Here is a 20,907-nt window from a genome sequence, read left to right as displayed (position 1 = left end):
TTGGCTGGACTGTGAAATAATCTGAAGGGAAACAAAGCCTGCCGTCAGATCAGAGATGCTTAACTTCCAGCTTAACAAGTCTGGACTCAATTGTACAGGTAAGGTGAGGCGTGTCACAGGGAGTGTCGAAGCTTTTAGAAAGTTTAATCTAGCAAAAGATTCTAAAATGAATAAACTGGCTGACCAGATTCTATGATGACAAACAAGATTAACCCAACGCCCTCGGTTCTGAGGTCAAGCAGGGGGGAAAATATTTCAACTGCACCACAACAGGAATGGAGTGTCCCTAGCAAACCCCGCAGGAGAACCCCTTCTTCACTCCTTGGCATCCTCTGCTGGGGACTCACGAGTGAAGTTCCTGGGCTTGGCTCCTTATTTTGCTAAGTGAGCTCTCACTGTGGAAGGCCAAAGAGCGGAGAGAAGTAAGGCAGTATTCTCTTCTGTTTTCTCTAGAACTGGTAAACTATAAAGAGATTACAAAGCAAGAGACTGGGCCCAGAATAAAGAGTCCAAAGATCCTTTAATAAAGTTACATCTGCTAGCCAGGGGCATGGAAAGGGGACAAGAACATGTGAAAGAGGTTGCAACACACAGAGAATAATGATTGTTTTAACTTTATTATTTTTACTTTAATAAAAGAAGCTCTTAACTGGAAATCTTAAGAAACCCTGTCCCACTCATAAAAATGGAATGTCCTAAAACTAACTGCAACTTAATGATTTACGGGGCTGAAAGTCAGTGGCTCTACAAGACCAGCCTTCTACTTTCTTTGGCTAGGTATCTGACTCATTAAAGCTGCCCAAGTTAGATTTAGGAAACACAGTCTAAGCGATGGAGAAGGGGTACACGGTCAGCTCCTGTCCTGTAATCACCTACCCCTGGTACCTGCTCTCAGTCTGCCCTGTGCACTTATCCTCCACCCAAAGCAGATTTCTTTCCAACCCTCTGGATCACCTCTGACCCTCACATCAAACCAAACTTACCTCTACTCTACCTAGGTCTATGTCCTACACACCAAAATCCAACCTCCTAACTAGCTTAATCATTCTTGGCAGCATACCATCTCCTTCCTGGCTCCCCTTTTTAACTCTCATTTCCTCCCCAAAAGTTGTCCTTCTTGACCTATACTGACTACTGACAGATTAAATCTACTACTGACAGTAGAAACAAAGAAGCACCAAGCCCAGAATTACAGGCCTTACCTAAAACACTTAGAGCAATTGTTCTCAACCCTCTCTGCACATTATAATCTCCCGGAGAGCACTGTAAAAATATGGATACTCCTGGATCACCCCAGACCAACCAAGTAAGATTCTCTGGGAGATAAAAAGATCAACAGACTCGATACCTTCACAATTCGCAGGGAGAAAGAAGTATTTAGGAGGAGAAGGAGAGAAAGAAAAAGTAGGAAACAGGGATGTAGAGACTTGAGCTCTAGGATCTAAGGACAAATGACAGAAATAAAGACATCACACATTAAAAATAAAACCACGAGACACATTTCTTGCTTAGCCATTAACCTCATTTCTGAAAGCCTTTCTACATAACCTCAAGGGTAGGCAGGTCTAGACAACTTTCTAGTCAAAGGAAGGAAGACAGGGTAGAAAGAGCCAAGAAAGGGCCACCGTCATTAGAGGGGTGGGGAGATGGGTTTTTAGTTCTCTGATAGGTAGCAGAACTGCCACTTGAAAGGACAAAACAGGGGAAAGGCATACTACAAATTATTCCTTTGACTCCAGCCAAAGTCCCCGACATATTCTCTGAAAGTATTCTACTTCAGACACAGAAATCGGTGTTAATTCTGAAAACACCTCTAGGAAAACTGACCTTGAATGCTATTGGCCTTCACAAGATGGGCACAGTCCATCAAGACTTCCTTTGGGATGTCTTCTATCTTTTCCCCCTGAAACAAAAATAAACCAGATGGTCGACTACCTTGTAACTGATCGATACTGGAGCACTTACAGGGTTTTAGTGCCTTACGAAGCACAATTTTATTAAAAGCAGAGACTCTTCACTATATTTCAGAACACTGAAAAATGAAGTCTATTATGGGAATGTTTGAGAGAAGGCAGTACAAGTAATACAGAAAATACTAACACTTAAGAAGTGAGGAAAAAGGGTATTGAAAACCCCCCACCACAATATTAACTATAATTATGCCTGAGTAACTTTCCCCTCTTTCTTGTTACTTTCTTCTCTTCATTCTTACTTCTAGAAACCGTGTAGGGAAATGGTGCCCTATTTTTGATAAGTGGAAGTCTTCTTTGCTGAGGTCCTTATGACCCTGCTCACAAAGAGACACCTCATAGTTTTGGCTGTCAAACATCTGGTAGGTCATCTATCAGCCTTCATTAGAAACTCAGCTCTTAGTGTGTTAGATACAACCATCCACCCTAAGGGAAAAATAATATTGACTCATTTTCTGTACAGATAATGTAACAAAGTCAAAGCTGAATAAGCAAAGCCATCCCAAAACAACAAAAATACTTCAGAGGCAAGAGCAATGGAATCACCTCAGTACTGGCTCCAACCAGGCATGGGATTAAAGAAGCACTTCTGTATGGGAACGAAATGTTCTTCCTACTAAATACTTGAGATTAATTTATACCATCATGTTTCTAAATTTGTTTTTGTTTGAAAATGGGGATCTCTCAAATACATAAATTGTGACCAAAAAATAAGTGATTTAAGTTTGCCATTACTTCAATGACCTATCTCAGGCTGTGCAATTCTCTGACCACTAAAATAAAGGATTCTGAATTTCACATCTTGATAACACAATGTCATTATTAAGAATATCAAACATTACACCAGGTTATAATATGATGCCTTCAGGGACTTCTAAAATACACAGAAGCAGATTGACCCTACGCTAAATAAATCAAAATGAGTAATTAAAAAACAAAACAGCTACCATGTTTTAAGTACCCACCATGTGCCAGGCACTAAGTAAATAGCCATGTGAAATAGTTTACCTTCACTTTAGCAATGAAGAAACGAAGCTTAGCAAGGTTAAGTAACTGGGCCAAGGTCCCCTAAATCTAGTAAGTGACAGGACAGAGGTGAGAGATGAACCCAGGGCTAAAGCCATGTTGTAGCAACTGAGCCCAGAGTAGGGTGCTTAAGAAATTCTCGTGGAAACGTACTTTCTTGGTCCTTGATGTCAGGCTTCATCCTGATAGCCCTTCTTAATACCTGTGTCTGTCAGTATTCCTAAAGCAACCTCATCTTCCTGTTTTGCTACTTCTAATATAATATGAGCAGACTTAAAAAAAAATCACTCAGCTTAGCATTATGAGTAAAGTCAGAGTAAACTCTGTGGAGAGTGTGAGGTGCCCTCAATACGTAAACGTCAGAATGTAACTGTGGGTTTTGTGCCATCCATGTTAATGAGATTAGAGACTCTTCTATGGGTTTTCAAAAACCAAAGCAGCCTAGGAAAGAATACTGCTGAGTATCTGTGATCTTCAAGGTCTAGATTGAATTCAACAACAAAATTAACACATACGATGCTTAGCATGTGCCAGGCATTATCCTAACTGCCTCAGTCATGCTAGCTCACTTAATCCTCAGTAACATAGGTACCGATTGCTCCCTTTTACAGATGAGAAAACGGGCACAGCTAGGTAACTTGCTCAAAGTCACACAGCCAGTAAGCAGCAGAGCCAGGATTCAAATCCAGCAGTCTGGATCCTGAACCACTCTAGTCTTATTCCATCACTAACACGTACTTGGTACCTATTAAGTACAAAAGGCTATGCCGTTTACTACAGATCAACCATGTAAATGGTGCCTAAAAAGCATTTATTTTTACTGAGCACATTATGTGCTTCCAAAAGAAAATGAAATTAAATTTCTTTTCACACATGGAGAAACCGGTGGTAATGTCAACTTGGGACTACTGCTATTACTTCCATTTTCTGACACAGAGTCTAAAGGAAAAAAGTTTAATCTGAACCAAGAGGAAACTTGGTAATACCATACTTTATTTCCTCTAAACTTAAAGTAGTTCCAAAATGGCAAGAAGTTGCCAAGGAGAATCCAGAGTTTTGTTCCAGCACAGAGTTCACAATCTTTCTCATTTCCTTTACAACACAGTTCTCAAAAATATCAACAGTATAAATAAAGATGGGGCACAATGTTTAACCTTGCTAGTAAATTAAGAAGTGAATATTATAACCATAATGAAATAGCATCTTGCATTTATTGAAAAATTGTCAAAAGGTTGCTATATTTTTTAAGTTATAAAATCCCAGGAAGGTCTGGAAAACCTGTATATATCAGGTAGCATTTTAAGCTAGCGTAATATTTTTAGAGGGCAATCTGGTCTTTGAAACATCTCCCAAATGCGTCTATCTTCTGGCTCAGCGATTCTACTTCTGAAAAAAAAATTTTTTAAATGTTTTTATTTTTGAGACAGAGAGACAGAGCATGAGCAGGGGAGGGGCAGAGAGAGAGGGAGACACAGAATCCAAAGCAGACTCCAGGCTCTGAGCTGTCAGCACACAGCCTGACGCAGGGCTCGAACTCACAAACTGTGAGATCATGACCTGAGCTGAAGTCGGATGCTTAACCAACTGAGCCACGCAGGTACCCTGAGAATTATTGTAAAAAAACCCAATTCAAAAAGAAAAACAGAAAGTGGTTCATAAAAAAAAAACTTCGTGTTGGGGATTCATGATGCTGAAAACTATAAACAACTTATATTCTGACAGGGGAGCTTTCGGACAGGGGAGCCAGGTAACTGTGGCATATCAACTCAAAGCAGCCAGTCAAAACAATAAATATGAAAATAATACAGTAACATGAAAAAGTTTTCAAAACTGTCACGTGAAAGAGTAATACAATCAACTAGGGGAATTAAAAATTGTTGTAATAATACAATCAACAGGATGGAATATAAATGGAGACAAAAGAATTGGAGTGCATGGCATGACATCACTGAAAGGCATGGGGTAAAAAAAAAAAAAGCAGCTTACAAATAACTTTGGAAAACAGCATTTCAACTGGAAACTGTAAGGCAAAAAGACAAAAATAACTGCACATATAAACAGCATACTTTAGTTGATAAAGTTGTTTCGTATGGGGATAAAGCTTAACACATCTGAAACCACTTCCACATATAGTGGGAGTCAAAAAGCAAATAGATGGTAGATGGTGGGAACCAGGCTTCTCACTGTGAGAAGGAATTAATAGAGAAGCAAAGAGAAAAGACTAAAATGGCCTCTATAATAACAGATTCATCACAGACATCAGTTTGAGCTCATGCTTAACATAGATACAGATAGAGAAACAATCCAACATACGAATTACTAACGTGGGTTAATATACATACATGTACTTCCTAGCTCTTTCTGCTGAGAGGGCCTAGAAGCAATGACACTCTAGGAGCAGTGAGCACACCAAGTCCAGATCTTGGCTCCTAAATACAATTCCCCAGTAAAAGGAATCAGGGTTCCTTGGAGAAAGGCCCGATTCTAGGACTGGGGCAGGGAAAATACAAGAAGAGCCTACACCATCTTAGAGTGTCACAAAGGAAGTGCTCAAAAACCAAAAGGATGGGAGCATATCAAAGCAACACAGGAGCCAAGCTGAAAGAGCTCCAACCAAAGCTGGAACAATTTCAGCAACCAAATAACATAGAACCGATTATAACCTGAAGTATAAAATAAATGTATGAGTCCATACTGATACACGTAAACTACTGTAATATGTAGGGGAGAAGAGATAGAATCTTCTTTCTAAGTTTATGTAGATACTCCCCACTCCAAGAAGTGAAGCTTAATTCCATCCCCTCCCCTACAAGTATGGGTTGGACTCGGTGATCTGTGTCCAAATAACAGAGTATGGGAGAGGGGAGGAAAACTGGCCTGGCCAGGAGATGAAGGTTAGTTAGCATCACTGGTGATAAATCCTACTAATGCACGTGCCCCTGACATGATGTGATGAGGAGGGCACTCCACTCCTGTGCTATTCTTCCTCCAAAACCCGTAACTCCAGTCATGAGAAAAACATCGGATAAACTCAAATTGAGGGGCCTTCTGTAAAAAAACCTGACCAGTACTTCTCAAATTGCCATGCTCATGAAAAACAGGGAAAATCTCACTTTCAGAGCGTGAACTGTCACAGACCAGAGACTAGGCAGACGTGACAACTAAACACAACATGGGACACTAGACTGGATCCTGGAACAGAAAAAGGACATTAACGGAAAAACTGGTGAAATCAAAATAGAGCCAGGAGCTTAGTGAACAGTAACATACCAATGTTGCTTTCTTGGTTCTGACAAATCTGCCATGGTCATGTTAAGACGTTAACAATGGGGGAAGCCAGGCATGGGGTATATGGGAACCCATGTAGTATAGACTATTTCTGCAACTTCTCTGTAAATCTAAAAGCATTCCAAAATAGGACATTTAAAAAAAAAAAAAAAAAAAAAGGCAATACACATACCAAGTACGTATACCCTATGATTCAACTGTATAAAACATATGAATGTTAAGGCATTAGAAATAATAGTGGTCTTATGTTACTAGGAAACATTGCATCTTTTTCCTTTACTATTATAATGCTGTGTTAAATGTCCCAAAGAAGCCCCTGATAACTGGGAACATTTATCCTTGGTGAGGCAGGACAATCACATGAGTGTGAGAAAAAGGAACCACATGTGATCTCCACTGGAGAAGACAGAAAGTCCAGAACTGTCAACTGAAATGAAAGGGAGAGAGAGCAGAGGTGACGAACATACCTAAAGTTGCAGGATAATTAGAGCAGTGGTTCTAGCTAAGGTACGTACCCTATGTCCCCTTTCAAGTTTCAAAGTCACCAGAATTTCCCTTTGTCATTTTCTGGGTCAGGGGTAGGACAGCTCTTCATTTGCTACCTTTTTTTATCTTTTGCACATATTTATTATTTTAAGCAATTTAACTGCCAAAAAAAAAAAAAAAAAGGACAGAGGACAAGAGAGGATGCTCATCACTATAGAAAAAGCATGAGTCCATGGTTAAATCCAGTTACCTTATGTAATCGAAGGTATACATGAGCCGAAGAGAGTTTGTCCACGTGAAACCTACAAAGAATGAAAACTACTTTTAGCAAGAGGTACAAGACAACCATCTCCTCAGGCCCCTTTCATTTAAAGCATTCCAATCCAAAAAGTATTAACTCAGTGCTTACTACATGTCAAGCACCATGGGGAGTAAAAACACGATCACTGCCTCCAAAGGGCTCACTGTCAACTGGGAGAGGTAAGGTAAACAGGGCAAGTTCTGCAGCTGCATGAGACTAAGAGCCAAGCTGAATACTAGAGACAATAAATGGAAATGCCTTGGAAAGGGCAATTTTTTTTCAAGTGAGAAAGAGCTATCAGTGATCACAAACTTCACTGATCAACTGAGACTCAGAGGGTATCTGACTAAAACACAGGACGTAGAGAAAACACAGGGAAAGGAATTTCAGGTGAGGAGAGAAGGGAATGAAAGAAGTCATCAAGATCCATGGTGTTGCAAGCCTGGGAGACTGGCAGGACTATAGAGGAAAATACTTTACAGGTGGAGAAGGCACCAGTTTGGGAAAAAAGATGAGAGGAATGGTTTGGGACGTCCTAAGTTTAAAAACAATCCAAAGAGAAGTACAGAGTTGGACAAGCCATAAAATGGGTCAGACCAACAATTCATCCCTCCTTGTATCTGACAATGGCACTAATATGTTTTCTGGGAAAGCACGGGGATTGCCCTTTATGATACAGTCCTAAAAAAATCCCAATGTCCTAAATTTACCTTTCATTAAGCCTCTATCATCCACCAATTGAAAGAAACCTTTCTAAACTTAATTCCTTTTACACCCTAGTCTAACATTTGGAGATATTTACCAAATAAAGTTGACGTTCTCTCTTTCCAGCTTCCAGAGATGCCCCCAGAATTCTCGCACCAAACAATGGTAACACATGATGGTCACTTTGGGATTCTGATAACATTAGTCATCTCTTCCTTACTCCTCATCTTTCTAGACTGAAGAGTGTTCAGTAAAACCCTAAGGAGGCACCACTACACCCCATTATATATTTCTCTAGACATTTTCTTAGCATTAATGTGTTTTTAGAAGTGAAAATGGTCACACACTCATGCCTACTGTAAGACGTGGACAGCATGATTCTATACAAATGTTAAGATTATGGTGTTTCTAATGCCCTCTTAAGGAAGTTAAGCATTTTGCTAGTCACCATGGATACAGAAAAATACTACACATTTTTGGCAGTCTGTGATACCTCTAGGTTTTTTTTTTTGTTTTTTTTTTGTTTTTTTTTTAACATGTATTCATTTTTGAGAGACAGAGTGTGAGCAGGGGAGGGACAGAGAGAGAGGAAGACACAGAATCCAAAGCAGGCTCCAGGCTCTGAGCTGTCAGCACAAAGCCCAATGCGGGGCTCAAACTCACAGACCGTGAGATCATGACCTGAGCTGGAGTCCCACGTTTAACAGACTGAGCCACCCAGGCGCCCCCTCTAGGTTTTATTATTATCCATTACTGGTAACCAGAATTGGACATTGATTTATTTTTCTCATATAAGATTTATATTCCCTATAAGAGATTCCTACTGATTACTGTCTTTAGCTTGGCCTTTTCCACTGCAAAAAAATGTGTTTTTGCAAATCCAGAAATTATGTATCTAATTATCCTCTTTCAGGATCTTAGGAAGCAAGTTTAGTTGAAAAGTAACTTGCCCCATTCTGACTTGTCTTAAGCCAATTCTCTATTTATAACAACTCTTTCCTACATACCCATAGTAAATCAATTGTATCCTGATTTTTCTTAAAGGTCTGACATGGAATTTTGTCCAAAGAAATACATAAGTAATTCAATGTCTATCTGATGGAGTCATACAAAAGTAATCAAAATCCTAAAACACACACGGGAATATCACTGCTGATGCACAGAGCAACTCCAGGCTGGGTGGTATATTGCTACAAGGGCAGGGGGAATGTGTGGAAGTGTGGGGCTTTGGTTGCACTGTAAATCAAAAAAGCCAGCTCCCTAAACAAACTATCTTGGGGAGGTTCCTTAAAAAAAACCTTTCCAAACCTCCCAAAATGTTTACTCTGAAAAGTTTAAATTATGCGTAGTAGAGTTCCCTAGTTCCTTCTGGTCCTTGTTATCGTCCTCTCCCTACTTAATCACTGTTTTCTTTACTGAATGCAGAGACTAAAAAGTTCAGTAAATGAGCACCAATGACCTGGGGATGCAGACGCAGGGCCTCAGAAGCTGGGCAATTGAACTCCTGAAAGTGGGGTCCCTGGAGATACTATTCTTTGGGGGTTTGGAGGCAGTAAACACACACTATTTCTATCTTCTTTTGTTTAAAGATAAATTCAGTTCCATTCTCATTTAGTCCTGGGAAAATCCTTTCCTTAAAGGTGTTTTCTGGTATAAACTCAGATGCTGATATCCACGCAGGTGAAGTTCTAAGGTTTACCTCAGAGTGAACCAGGTTGAAATGTGCCCTGGGGAATATCGATCAACTGAATCATTCTTAGCATGCCCAGGAATGTTTCCAGGATTGACACAACAGTCTTGAAATTTAGGGCTGGCTATTCTACCTCACAGCAGACCTCGAATAGCTTCTCAAAGTAAAAGTCAATCACTTCCAGCAAGAGTCATGAATTTCAGGGTGTCAAAATGGGTATCTGTAGACACCAGTTTGGTTAAGTAGCATTCCAGGAGATAGTCAACCATAATGAAATCAAAAACCCAACTGAGAATACATAGGGCGTAGGCTGTAAATTGGAAATTTCTCTTCCACTTATATAAGTGTAAAAAAAAAAAAAAAAATCAGGTAAAAGGCTGTGGCAGATTGACTTTTGTGGTACATCTGGATATGTAACCTTTTCTATGCAGGTGTTTATGCTTCAAACCTGACATGTTAAAACTTCACAGCAGATAACTACATAACAGATGCAGCCACGTAACAGATGCAGTAGCTCTAATCTCCCTTGACAGGATCTGGAGATCTCTGGGTTTTAAGAACAACCGGAATAATCCAGCCTGGTGACAGGTGCTCAAAATGGAGACACCAGAATGCAGTTACTATGAAGAAATGTCCAGCAGAGATCATTTCTACACAGGCAAAGAGTTAGTTAATTAGGAAGTCAACAAATATTTTTTGAACATGTACCAGGTGCCAGGTCCTATGCTAGGTAACGGGATGTGGGACTGAACAAAACAAGTGATCGCTGTCCTCGTGAGGCTTATGGTCTAGGGTTCTAGGAAGGGAAGCAGCATTCAATCCAGAAGCCCTCAGCAGTGCAAACTGAACACCTGAAGTGAAGGGGGTACCAAGCGGTGTCTCCCTTGATGACACTTGTTACCTGAGCTCAGCAGATGGGCCTGTGCTGGAACAGGGGGCAGATAAAAAAAAAAAGACTTTAAAATTCCTCAGGTTTGTCGTGCCTCTTGGTTCCTGGAGTGTGGACGTTTAGAGATGGCAGACAGGAAAGCATTTCCTGCTTTTTAAGTTAGTCTCTGTGTAATAGTTTTCCTAATAAATGTCCAATGCTGTCCACTTCATTGAAAATCAAGCAACTCTCCTAAAAAGTGACAACCTAAACTCTGTCTCTGTAGGGAATTAAATGAAGGATTCGGGCCCACACTTGGAGAAAAGAGGTCTGGAGAGAGTTGCAGCAATGGCCTGAGGAAGGAAGGAAGTCACCCTCAGACAAAGAGCAGTAGCCTAAGGGAAGAACAAAATTGGTGATTCAGAACTAGAGCCGGCTGGGGGGCCAGCAACAACCACAGCAGATCTGTTCAGTTTCTTTTAGCCTTAGTGTCCTCATCTGAAAAATGGGCACAGTACTAAGAACTATTTTACAGGGCACTGTGAAATTGAGTATATCAATAAGGTAAACACCTGCCAATACCTTGCATCTAGTTAGGTATTCAATAACTAATGACAGTGTTCATTATTACTATCATTAAAGCAAACAGGATCCATGTGCCTATCTTCAGGGACAGCATTTGGTAGAGGGGTGTTTGTGGAGTTGTGGAGACCACACCCCACTCTAGGTGTAGAATTAGGCACCAGGACTCAGCAAACTGAGTCCGAGAGTGTTACATCAAAGTAACAGGAGTCCAGGTCCTCCTAAAAGGTTCCAGGTCTGAGTGGTAGAAACTCCCACGTGGCATTCTAAGGCAGTTAGAAAAAGAAAAGAATGCAACTAAAATGAGGAGTTTTTGGTTTGTTCTGTCATTGCTTTTTGGGCTGGGTTTTGTGAGCAGCAAATGAAATTATCTCAGAAGGCAAAGAAAGCATGATTATTATTTTTTAAATTTCCAGAAAATATTTTAGAAAGAGGGGGTAGAGCCTGGATCGAGACAGGGCTAACCTCATGAGGGAGTTGAGAAGACAAAGGGAACCCAGCCTGTTTTCTTTAAAGCTGGACCTGGTCAGATGCCCTATCTATTCCATCCACATGGAAGCTTCTATTTCCCTCACCACTTCTTGTGAAGCCCTCATCCATCTTCTCAAGAAGAGTGGCCTGAGCACGTGAGTGTGGCGGTCTCACGAAACCACTCTGAGAAGACACACCATGAGGTAAAAGAAAGCTTCTGAGGTCCGGCCTCCAACCTCAGGGTTGCTGAGACATCATCCCCAGTCGACACGGCGATTAGAAATGAAGGGAGCTGGCAGTCAGCTACTTACCACCGAACATGAACAAAACACAAAGTAGGAGTTTCAGTTTTCATCATAAAAGTGAGGTGGTTGGCCAAATCCAAGAAAGTATATAATGCATAGAAAGCAGAACCGAAATTGTGACTTACCAAATATCTTCAGGCCAGCCATACTTTATTAGATCTTCGTCTAGAGTGAGATACAAGAAAACAAAGAAAAGGTTAAAAAAAAAAACCTGTCAAATGAAAATATGCCAGAGTTTATACCAATCCTTCCCACAACTGTTTCTCTCCCTTAATGGAGAAAAGAGTAGTTGAGAGGCTTTGATGCCTGAAAATAGAGAAAAAAAAATTTGTAAAAATAGCTTTTAGAGTTGTCATAATTGATATAATTTTTATAATACTTAAAAGAAAGTTCAAGATATTTCTAATTTTTTAAATTGTATTTATTTATTTTGGGGGGGAGGAGCAGAGAGAGAGGGAGAGAGAGAGTGCCAAGCAGGCTCCGCAGTGTCAGCATGGATCTCACAAGCTGTGAGATCATGACCTGAGCCAAAACCAAGAGTCAGACACTTAACCGACTGAGCCACCCAGGCACCCCCAAAGATATTTCTATTAAAAGTTAGTTAAACTTCAAATTAGAGCAGCTGAGAGGTTAGATGAGGTCTTGGGAAATTGATTCACTGTAATAAACTTATTTGTCAAAATGGTTTTGTTCATCAGTGAACTGTGTTTTACTTCTTAAAAGAGACCTCTTAATTATAAAATAGTAGAAAATTAGAAAATAAAACCACCACCAGAAGTATAAAAAAGGAAATAGAAATCACCTAAAATTCTGTCACATATGAAAGTAAAAATAAAACAGAAGAAATAGCTATAAGTTAAAAGTAACTGTCTCTGCAGGACAAAACAAGGACAGGATGGAAAATATTATTATGATACATATTCTGTTGCTATTTGAATTCTAAAGCTATGTATTTCTTAGATAAAAGTAAAATTAAAAATTAAAAATTAAAAAGGTCTTTGGAAACAATGACTACTTAATTCTACCATATGAATAAACTTTTCTATTGTTCACATGTTTTGTTTATTTTTAACTTTATTTATGTATTTTGAGAGAGAGAGAGAGAGCAAGCAGGGGAGGGCTAGAGAACAAGGAAGAGAGAGAGAATCCCAAGCAGGCTCTGCACTGTCAATGCAGAGCCTAATGTGGGGCTCAAACCCACGAACTGGGAGATCATGACCTGAGCTTAGGTCAAAAGTCAGATGCTTAACTGACTGAGCTACCCAGGTACCCCTGGGCTGTTTTGATTACAAATGCTTCAGTAACTATTTTTAAAATAAATATGTTCATATTCCCGATTATTTCCTTAAAGCATACTTATATTTGTAAAAGGTAAATTGTTAGTTCAAAATGTATACTTCTGTATTTTTAAGACTAATAACATATATCACTACAGAAAGGTAAGACCTATACACACGAACAGCCATGCTAATAATTAGAAATGACTAGTGTCTAATACAAAAGCATTAAAGTATTAGATACAAAGTTAAAAATTATAAGGCAAACAAAATGATTGATGTGATGACTTAAAATGTACCCAAGGAAGTATAATCTATTTAACTTGAATGGGGTATTCATTTTCCAGAAAAGCAAAAGGATGATAAATCTTGGATAATCTTAGAAACTGTAGACACTAGGGGCGCCTGGGTGGCTCAGTCAGTTAAGCCACTGACTTTAGCTCAGGTCATGATCTCGCGGTTTGTGAGTTCACGCCCCACAGCCCCTCTGTGCTGACAGCTTGGAGCCTGGAGCCTGCTTCCCATTCTGTGTCTCCCTCTCTAACCCTCCCCTGCTCACATTCTCTGTCTCTCAGAAATAAACAAATGCTAAAAAAAATTTAAAAAAAAACTGCAGACACCATACATTTTCTGAAGGGCTTTGTATTAGCTTACATGGGAAGCTGAGCCAATAGCCAACAAGTAATCAAAAAAAGGAAAGGGAAATATAAAAACCTCTTTTCCTCAGTCAGGCAATGTTTGGCCTCCTGGTGACACCTGCTGGCTAATAAAAGGAAAACATCTGAAAGCTTTTTAGTGAAAGAAAGTAAATTATTCAATTAAAAATGCACTGATGTTCCATCCAGCCCTTAGGCTGAAGTCATCAAGGCTATCACGAATAAGTATGATGTGCTAGGAGCACTAGGGAACAGGGTGCTTTAAAAATGTAATCTCTTTTTTACAAAGCAATCTAGGAAAGTTGGCACCTCCAAATGACTCCAAGGGCTCCTGGGTTTTTTTTTTCCCCACATACATTTTATTACTTTTTTTAAAATTTATTTTAAGAGAGACAGAGTGGGGGAGGGGCAGAGAGAGAGGGAAGACAGGGATACGAAGCAGGCTCTGCATTGTCAGCATGAAGCCTGAAGTTGGGCTTGAACCCACGAACCGTGAGATAACCACCTGAGCCAAAGTCGGACTCTTAACCGACACAGCAACCCAGGCACCCCTCTACATACATTTAAATGACAGCAAAACTCGACTCAAGTGGACTCTAGAAAGAATCTAAATTTACATCTGCAGACATAAATTCTATATTTAGATTTATATCTGTAGATATAAATTCCTACAACAGACATTTAAAGGATTCTATGTCAAGCCCACCCTAACCCACTCCTCCTTGGCTCTCCCTAATCACATTTATGCTGCCCCCTCCTCTACTTCTACAGCACTTATTCATATTGCTTCATTTCACCTATACTTTTTAAAATAGACATTTTTTATTTTACTCTTTCTTTTTGAGAGTGCATGAGTGAGCAGGGAGGGGGAGGGAGAGGGAGAGAGAATCTTAAGCAGGCTCCACGCTCAGCACAGAGTCCGATGTGGGGCTCGGACTCATGAACCGTGAGATCATGACCTGAGTCAAAATCAAGAGTCTGCTGCTCAACCAACTGAGCCACACAGAGGCGTCCCTAAATTAGACTTTATTTTTGAGAGCAGTTTCTAGGTGCAGAGCAAAATGACCGAATACTTGTTTTTGCATGTGCCTCTCCACCTTTAATACTATGAAAACAGAGACTACATCTTCCTCTTTGGATGCTCAGACAGGCTGGCGTATGGGTCCACACAGATAAGCTCTAGCAAACACTGAACTAAAATGGAAGGAAAGGGGCGCCTGGGTGGCTCAGTCGGTTGAGCGTCCGACTTCGGCTCAGGTCATGATCTCACAGTCCGTGAGTTCGAGCCCTGCATCGGGCTCTGTGCTGACAGCTCAGAGCCTGGAGCCTGTTTCAGATTCTGTGTCTCCCTCTCTCTCTGACCCTCCCCCGTTCATGCTCTCTCTCTGTCTCAAAAATAAATAAATGTTAAAAAAATAAATAAATAAAAAATAAAACGGAAGGAAAAAAGAGACCTGGTGGGAATGTCACTGGCACAGCTGCCTTAGGTCAGTAACACTAGCAGCCCAGCAGTGTGAGCCAGTATCAAGGCAGTCCTTCACTGTAAGAAATGTATCAAGTCCCCTGCCCAGAGTTACACGGTGCAAAACCCAGGCAACCATACGTAGCAGCTCTCCTTTAGGTGCTTCTCAGTAACCTAAGTCTTGGGTTAGCATCCTTGATATGGTAGAAAGGAAAGCAAATTTGGTTAGGTGTGGATCCCTATCTACTGCAGATAACCATGGCTGGTTATAAACAGCCTCCTTGCTCGAGGTAATACAAGGAGATAGCATCCCTGGTCAGCTACATTCATCAGGATGGGGCTACGAAAAAAATACAAGTTGCCTCTGATGATGTAGGAGTTACTAAGAGAAACATAAAAACAAGTATACTGCAGACTGGGTGCCTCCATTAAGTCAGACTAGAGACAATGTCATGAATTCATTATAATGAAAAACTGTTTAAAAATTAGTTATTTTATTCTGCTGGTTTTTTTCTCTTGGCTAGGATGTAATAGGCTTGCTTATTCTGATTCTGCCTTATGGTAACCAGTATTACCACACAGTTCTAAACCATTTATATAGATCCGATTAAGAACTATATATATTTAAATATCGGGGTGCCTGGGTGGCTCAGTTGATTGAAGGTCTGACTTTGGTTCAGGTCATGATTTCATAGTTGGTGAGTTTGAGCCCCACACTGGGCTCGCTGCTGTCAGCGTGGAGCCCACTTTGGATCCTCTGTCCCCCTCTCTCTCTGCCACTCCCCACTCACACTCTCTCTCTCAAAATTAAACAAAAAAAATTTAAAAATAAGATTTAAAAATAGCTATTACATATATCACGTTATATATTTTATACATGTTTTATACATGTTTATTATTTTTTATGTTATGCATACATATATGTTTATGTTATGTTGTATGTTAATCATATATATGCGTTAATTATACAGTTATATATTTACACATATCATAGTTATACATAACATTACTGTTCTTTGACATCTTTTAATTTTTGGCCTTATTTCATTAATGTCAAATGTCCCATACTGAAGAATGTTATTCTTGTCTCTTTTAAAGAATCAAGTTTAAACTGTTGTCAGTTTCAAACTGCACCTAGAACAGACACTGATGGTTGTAGGGGGGAAAAAGAGCTAAAGAAGCTCCAGTGGAGACAGCTGCCATTACTGAGTGCCTACCCTGGGCCAGGCACTTTACCCAGGCTCTTTGGTTTCACCTTCACGACCCTGCAAGGCAGATACTGTCTCATGATCCTCTTCTTCCATTTCAGCAATGTGAGGTTCAAAAAGGTTAAGTAACTATAGCTACTTTATTAAGAGCTGGGATTTTAACCCAGATGGGCCAGACTTCAGGGCTGTCTTTTCTAGGAAATTACACTAGCCCTGTGAGAAGAGCAATTGTATCTTCTCCAAGCGTGAAGAAGTGTAATTCTGTCATTTCTCCAAGCTCCCTTGTTGCAGATGTTTTCTCCCTCAGCCCAGTGCTGTCAACTCAATGCTCTAGAGCAAGAAAGCTAAACTTCTCCCTCTTCACTCATGCAGTCAAAAGGCCATCCCCATAAACGTTTTTTCCTTTTAAGCTTTAGTTCAAATTCATTAGTGGGTAAAAAAATTAATTGAGCAGGTTGAGACTAGCTTTTGAAAAACAAAACAAGAGGGCACAGCGAAGAGTATGGGTATTTTTTGTAAATTTTTGTTTTAGTTACATAAATGTATGCAATATGGAATAATGTAGTTCATTCTGAGGAGAGTGGTCAATAAAGTCTGAAAAAACTGTTAACATTTCATGACTCAAAAAGAGCCATCTTCGGCCTCAAAAAACATAATAGATATGTTTCCTCTATTCCTAAATGTGGTAAAAATGTACAGAAAATGAGCTTTTCAACCAAGTCACAGATTATTTTTACTTGACATAAATTAGCATAGGTTAACCTGATTCGTATCACCGTAAATCAAATGATACCACAAAAACTCTTAATAAAGTTAACTTTCTAATCAGCAACAAATGGTCCAAGAGGCTCTAATGTTATTTGATATAACTAAATTCTAGGAAAGTAACCCACTGGAGTTAATGGGCCTAACTAGTAGTAGTTAGTTGAAAACTCATATCCAACCAACCATGTGGGGTGGGGGGAGGGGGCAATTGACACTTACCTGTTAGAAATTTCAAAATCAAATGCTTTTGAAAACTTACTTTCATATTTATCCTTTCCCATGTAAATAGTGTAAGCAGATGAGTTAACTAAGACAAAACAAAAATATAAAAAACAGTTAGATAACTTCATCCCCAGCAAAACTGCTTCATGGGAAAATCAAGTGACAAATGCTTCGATTAGGGGTTGCAAGACATGGCCTGTAGGTCAGATCCAGCCCTGTCTTTGGACAGCACACAAGCTAAGAAATGACTTCTACATTTTTAAAGAGTCGAAAACACAAAATGAAGAAGAATAAAGCTACAGAGATGTGGCTCACAAAGTCTAGAATATTTACTACTGGGTCCAAAGAGGAAACGTTTACTGATCCTTACTATAGAAGCTACTTCCCTACTTTCATCAGGACATAGTTTAATACAACTCCAGTTTAGTCCTATAATTTTGCCGTCTTCAAAACAGTTAAAAACAAAACGAAACAAAAAACCCAACCTTCACCTCAACCATTTAAAAACAGGTTCCTATACTTAGCTAAGCCTTTTCATTATTTAGCCAATATTAGTTTTTTCCAGGTGTGCTACACATTATAATGGGCTCCTAACCTATTCTGGGGAAACACGGTTTTCAAACATCTTCTAAATCAGTGATTCTGAACCCTCATTACACATTAGAACCACCTAATTGTGTCCCAGCTCCATTAAGACTAACCAAATCCAAATCTCTGGTGGGTAAGCAATAGTGTTTTTTTAAAAGGATCTCCAACTATTTCCAATGTGAACTCAGTGTTAGGAACTCAGTGTAAGTCAAACTGAATATTCTAGGTATGGCTTACCTTAGAAATGACATTTGCTTTACTAAGCTAGTGTCTTTTAATGTAGGCATCTTCCATCTGGGGTCAACTAAAAAGTTAACTTTCCTAATTGAAATTCTATCTGGGTTCTGGGCTTCCAAGCTGGTCTACCAAAACTTGTTTGACCCCATTTGTAGCAAAACTCCTGAATTAATGGTCACTGGGCCCCTAGTCTGGGCAGTTTGTTGACTGTCACTAGACAGCACAGAACTAGGATGTGTGAGTGGAGCTCTAAAGGCCAGGGAGCAGCACTCTTTCATTTATAAATTCTTAAATAAATTGCCTGTACTTCCAGTAATGAGAAGCTCTCTAAATTATCATAGTTGCCTCTCTTGGGGAGGGAAAAATCTCAGATCCTTCAGTCAACAGTTATAATGACTACAACCCAAAATTACTTGGAAGTAGTTGAGAGAACTAATTGGAAAGGAGAGAGTATTTGCATTCACAGAAATATCTGCCTATAATTGAGCATTACATTAGCTTGGTAAGGCCTTAGCATAGCCAGAACAGCCATTATAACAAATACCAGAAGTGCACAAATAAAACCATTTCAGATTCTCTCTGCACGACCTAGCAATATTCACCCTTTGATCCTACAATGTCACCATTAAGTACATACTATAATTACTCTATCAAGCAATGATGTTCTTTTTACAAACTAAACACTCATTAATTGAGACTGGTTAAACACACTATAGAATATCCATAAACAAATACCAGGCACCCACCGAAAAGAAGAGGTAGCAGCAATTAAATAGAACAGCATTTTTGTATGTATAAAGCAAGATTCAATTTGTAAAAAATGAATATATAGTTGTATGTACATATTTACAAATATATTTTTAATATATGCACCTATTTTCTGTATATGTATGGAAAAATATACATATAACTGTTAATAATACTTACCTTGGCTAGCTCACTTATGAAATATGTAGATGGTTTTGTAATCAGACTGAAAGTAATTTTTAAAATGATTAAAATAAAATAAAGCTGTTTGTGCAGGCTAAGCCATCTAAATCACAACCAAGAGAACGACACACTATTGTTTGGACGGTTGACCTATAAAATGAGGTGATTAAGAACATAACTCAAATGCAAACTGAAGAATATTCTACAAAATAATTCAACAACAGTGTCATGAGAGGCAAAGGTTGAGCGACTGCTCCAGATTAGAATAGACTAAAGAGTAATGAATGACAGTGGAATGCAACAATGATTGGTAATTGCCCTTTGTTATAAATGCATTAGGACACTAATGCAAACTGAACAAAAGCTGCTGATTATATCATAGTATTGCTGCAATGTTAATCTCCTAATTTTGATAATGAGGAATGTTTTGTGATTTTAGAGCGGGGGAGGAAACCTGAAGTATTTAGGGGTAAACTGCAAATTACCAACAAATGGTTCAAGAAAAAAATGTCTGTGTGTTTGGAGAGAGAGGTAAAGAGAAAGGAAAAGAAAGAAACAGAAGTTAAAATGTTAGAATCTGGGGGAGAGGTTATAAAGGAAATCTTTTATTATTTTTGAACTTAAAGACTGAAATTAGTCAAAATAGAAAATTGAAAACAAAAAGGAGCAAGAATTCTCAATGAAGTTCCTGTCTATGTTAACAAGGATGAAAGAAAAGTAAATTGAATTATACTAGTACTTTTGTTATTCTTGCCCAAATAATATGTTTGATTAGTATGGAAAGTAATTATCTTGAAGGTACTGGATTCAGGTATAGCACCAGTCCACTTTAGAGACTGATAATTTCATAATTTACAGAACAATCTATCTGGATATAGAGGCAATTAAAAGGTACTAAAAGTACAGGAGGACTCAATGAGCTAAGTGTTGATACCTTGTGGGTCCATAAATCAGATGGTCTTGAATTAGTGGAAATACAGAAAGGCTAATGTTTCATTATTCCATTATGACAGGGCATGAAACATGAATGAAGTTAAAGAGATTTTAGTCAGATACTAATTTTAAAAGGAAAGGCAGAAAAACAAAACAAAACAAAAACACCCTCAGATTTTCTCCCCATTTAAAAAATTTTTAAACAGTGGGGCACCTGGGTGGTTCAGTGGGTTAAGCACCTGACTTCAGCTCAGATCATGATCTCACAGCTTGTGGGTTCAAGCCCCACATCAGGCTCTGTGCTGAGAGCTCGGAGCCTGGAGCCTGCTTCAGATTCTTTGTCTCCCTCTCTCAAAAATAAAATAAAATAAAATATTAAAAAAATTAAAGAATATCTTTAAAAATTTTTTTAAATGGTAAACCATAAGTTGGTTGAAATGCTTGGCTATCTATAAGAAGTCATTTCCTGAAGATTCTGTATGTTCGAGCTCTTTTCTGTAATGGAATTATGTAGTTTTACCACTATTTAACTGAAAAGGTTATAATTTTTCCATTAACTTTGTAGTTTTAAAAGATTTGCTGCACAAGTGCATTTTTGTTAAAGACCAAATATTTTTCCAACAGGAAGCAACTGTGACCTTATAACAGAAGCCAATGAGAAAAATATGACCCATAATCTGTGGGCACCTGGGTAAGTATGACTAGTGCTCAAAAAATTTAGAATGGTTTTAAGGAGAATTAGGCAGCTAGCATAAAATACATTTAGTACCTATATACGCTGCCTGTATTTTTTTTAATGTTGATTCATTTTTCAAAGTGAGCGGGGGGTGGGGGGGAAGAGAATGGAATAGAGGAGCCTAAGTGGGGTCTGTGCTGACAGCAGAAAGCCTGATGCGAGGCTCAAACTCACAAACCAGGAGATCATGACCTGAGCTGA

The 20,907-nt window shown here is 39.1% G+C and overlaps 1 protein-coding gene across 3 annotated transcripts in view; it reads right to left on the bottom strand.

Annotated features, from left to right (window-relative positions):
* CCDC25 (coiled-coil domain containing 25) overlaps positions 1 to 20,907 on the bottom strand; it is a 38,791-nt gene that overhangs the window by 16,273 nt on the left and 1,611 nt on the right. Inside the window, exons 2-5 of one of the 3 annotated variants that reach the window (XM_060653652.3) lie at positions 17,320 to 17,367; positions 11,818 to 11,857; positions 7,021 to 7,072; positions 1,828 to 1,903 (exon numbers count right to left, since the gene is read on the bottom strand). In XM_060653652.3, the coding sequence (XP_060509635.1) occupies positions 1,828 to 1,903; positions 7,021 to 7,072; positions 11,818 to 11,857; positions 17,320 to 17,367 (216 nt within the window). Of the gene's footprint in view, positions 1 to 1,827; positions 1,904 to 7,020; positions 7,073 to 11,817; positions 11,858 to 17,279; positions 17,368 to 20,907 lie in introns of all 3 variants that reach the window. The other 2 variants (XM_060653654.3, XM_060653653.3) reach the window with 2 other exon arrangements.

The sequence above is a fragment of the Panthera onca genome, chromosome B1 (genome assembly GCF_046562875.1).
Source record: "Panthera onca isolate mPanOnc1 chromosome B1, mPanOnc1 haplotype 2, whole genome shotgun sequence".
Lineage (NCBI taxonomy): Eukaryota > Metazoa > Chordata > Mammalia > Carnivora > Felidae > Panthera > Panthera onca.
This window is presented reverse-complemented; position numbering and strand designations above follow the sequence as displayed.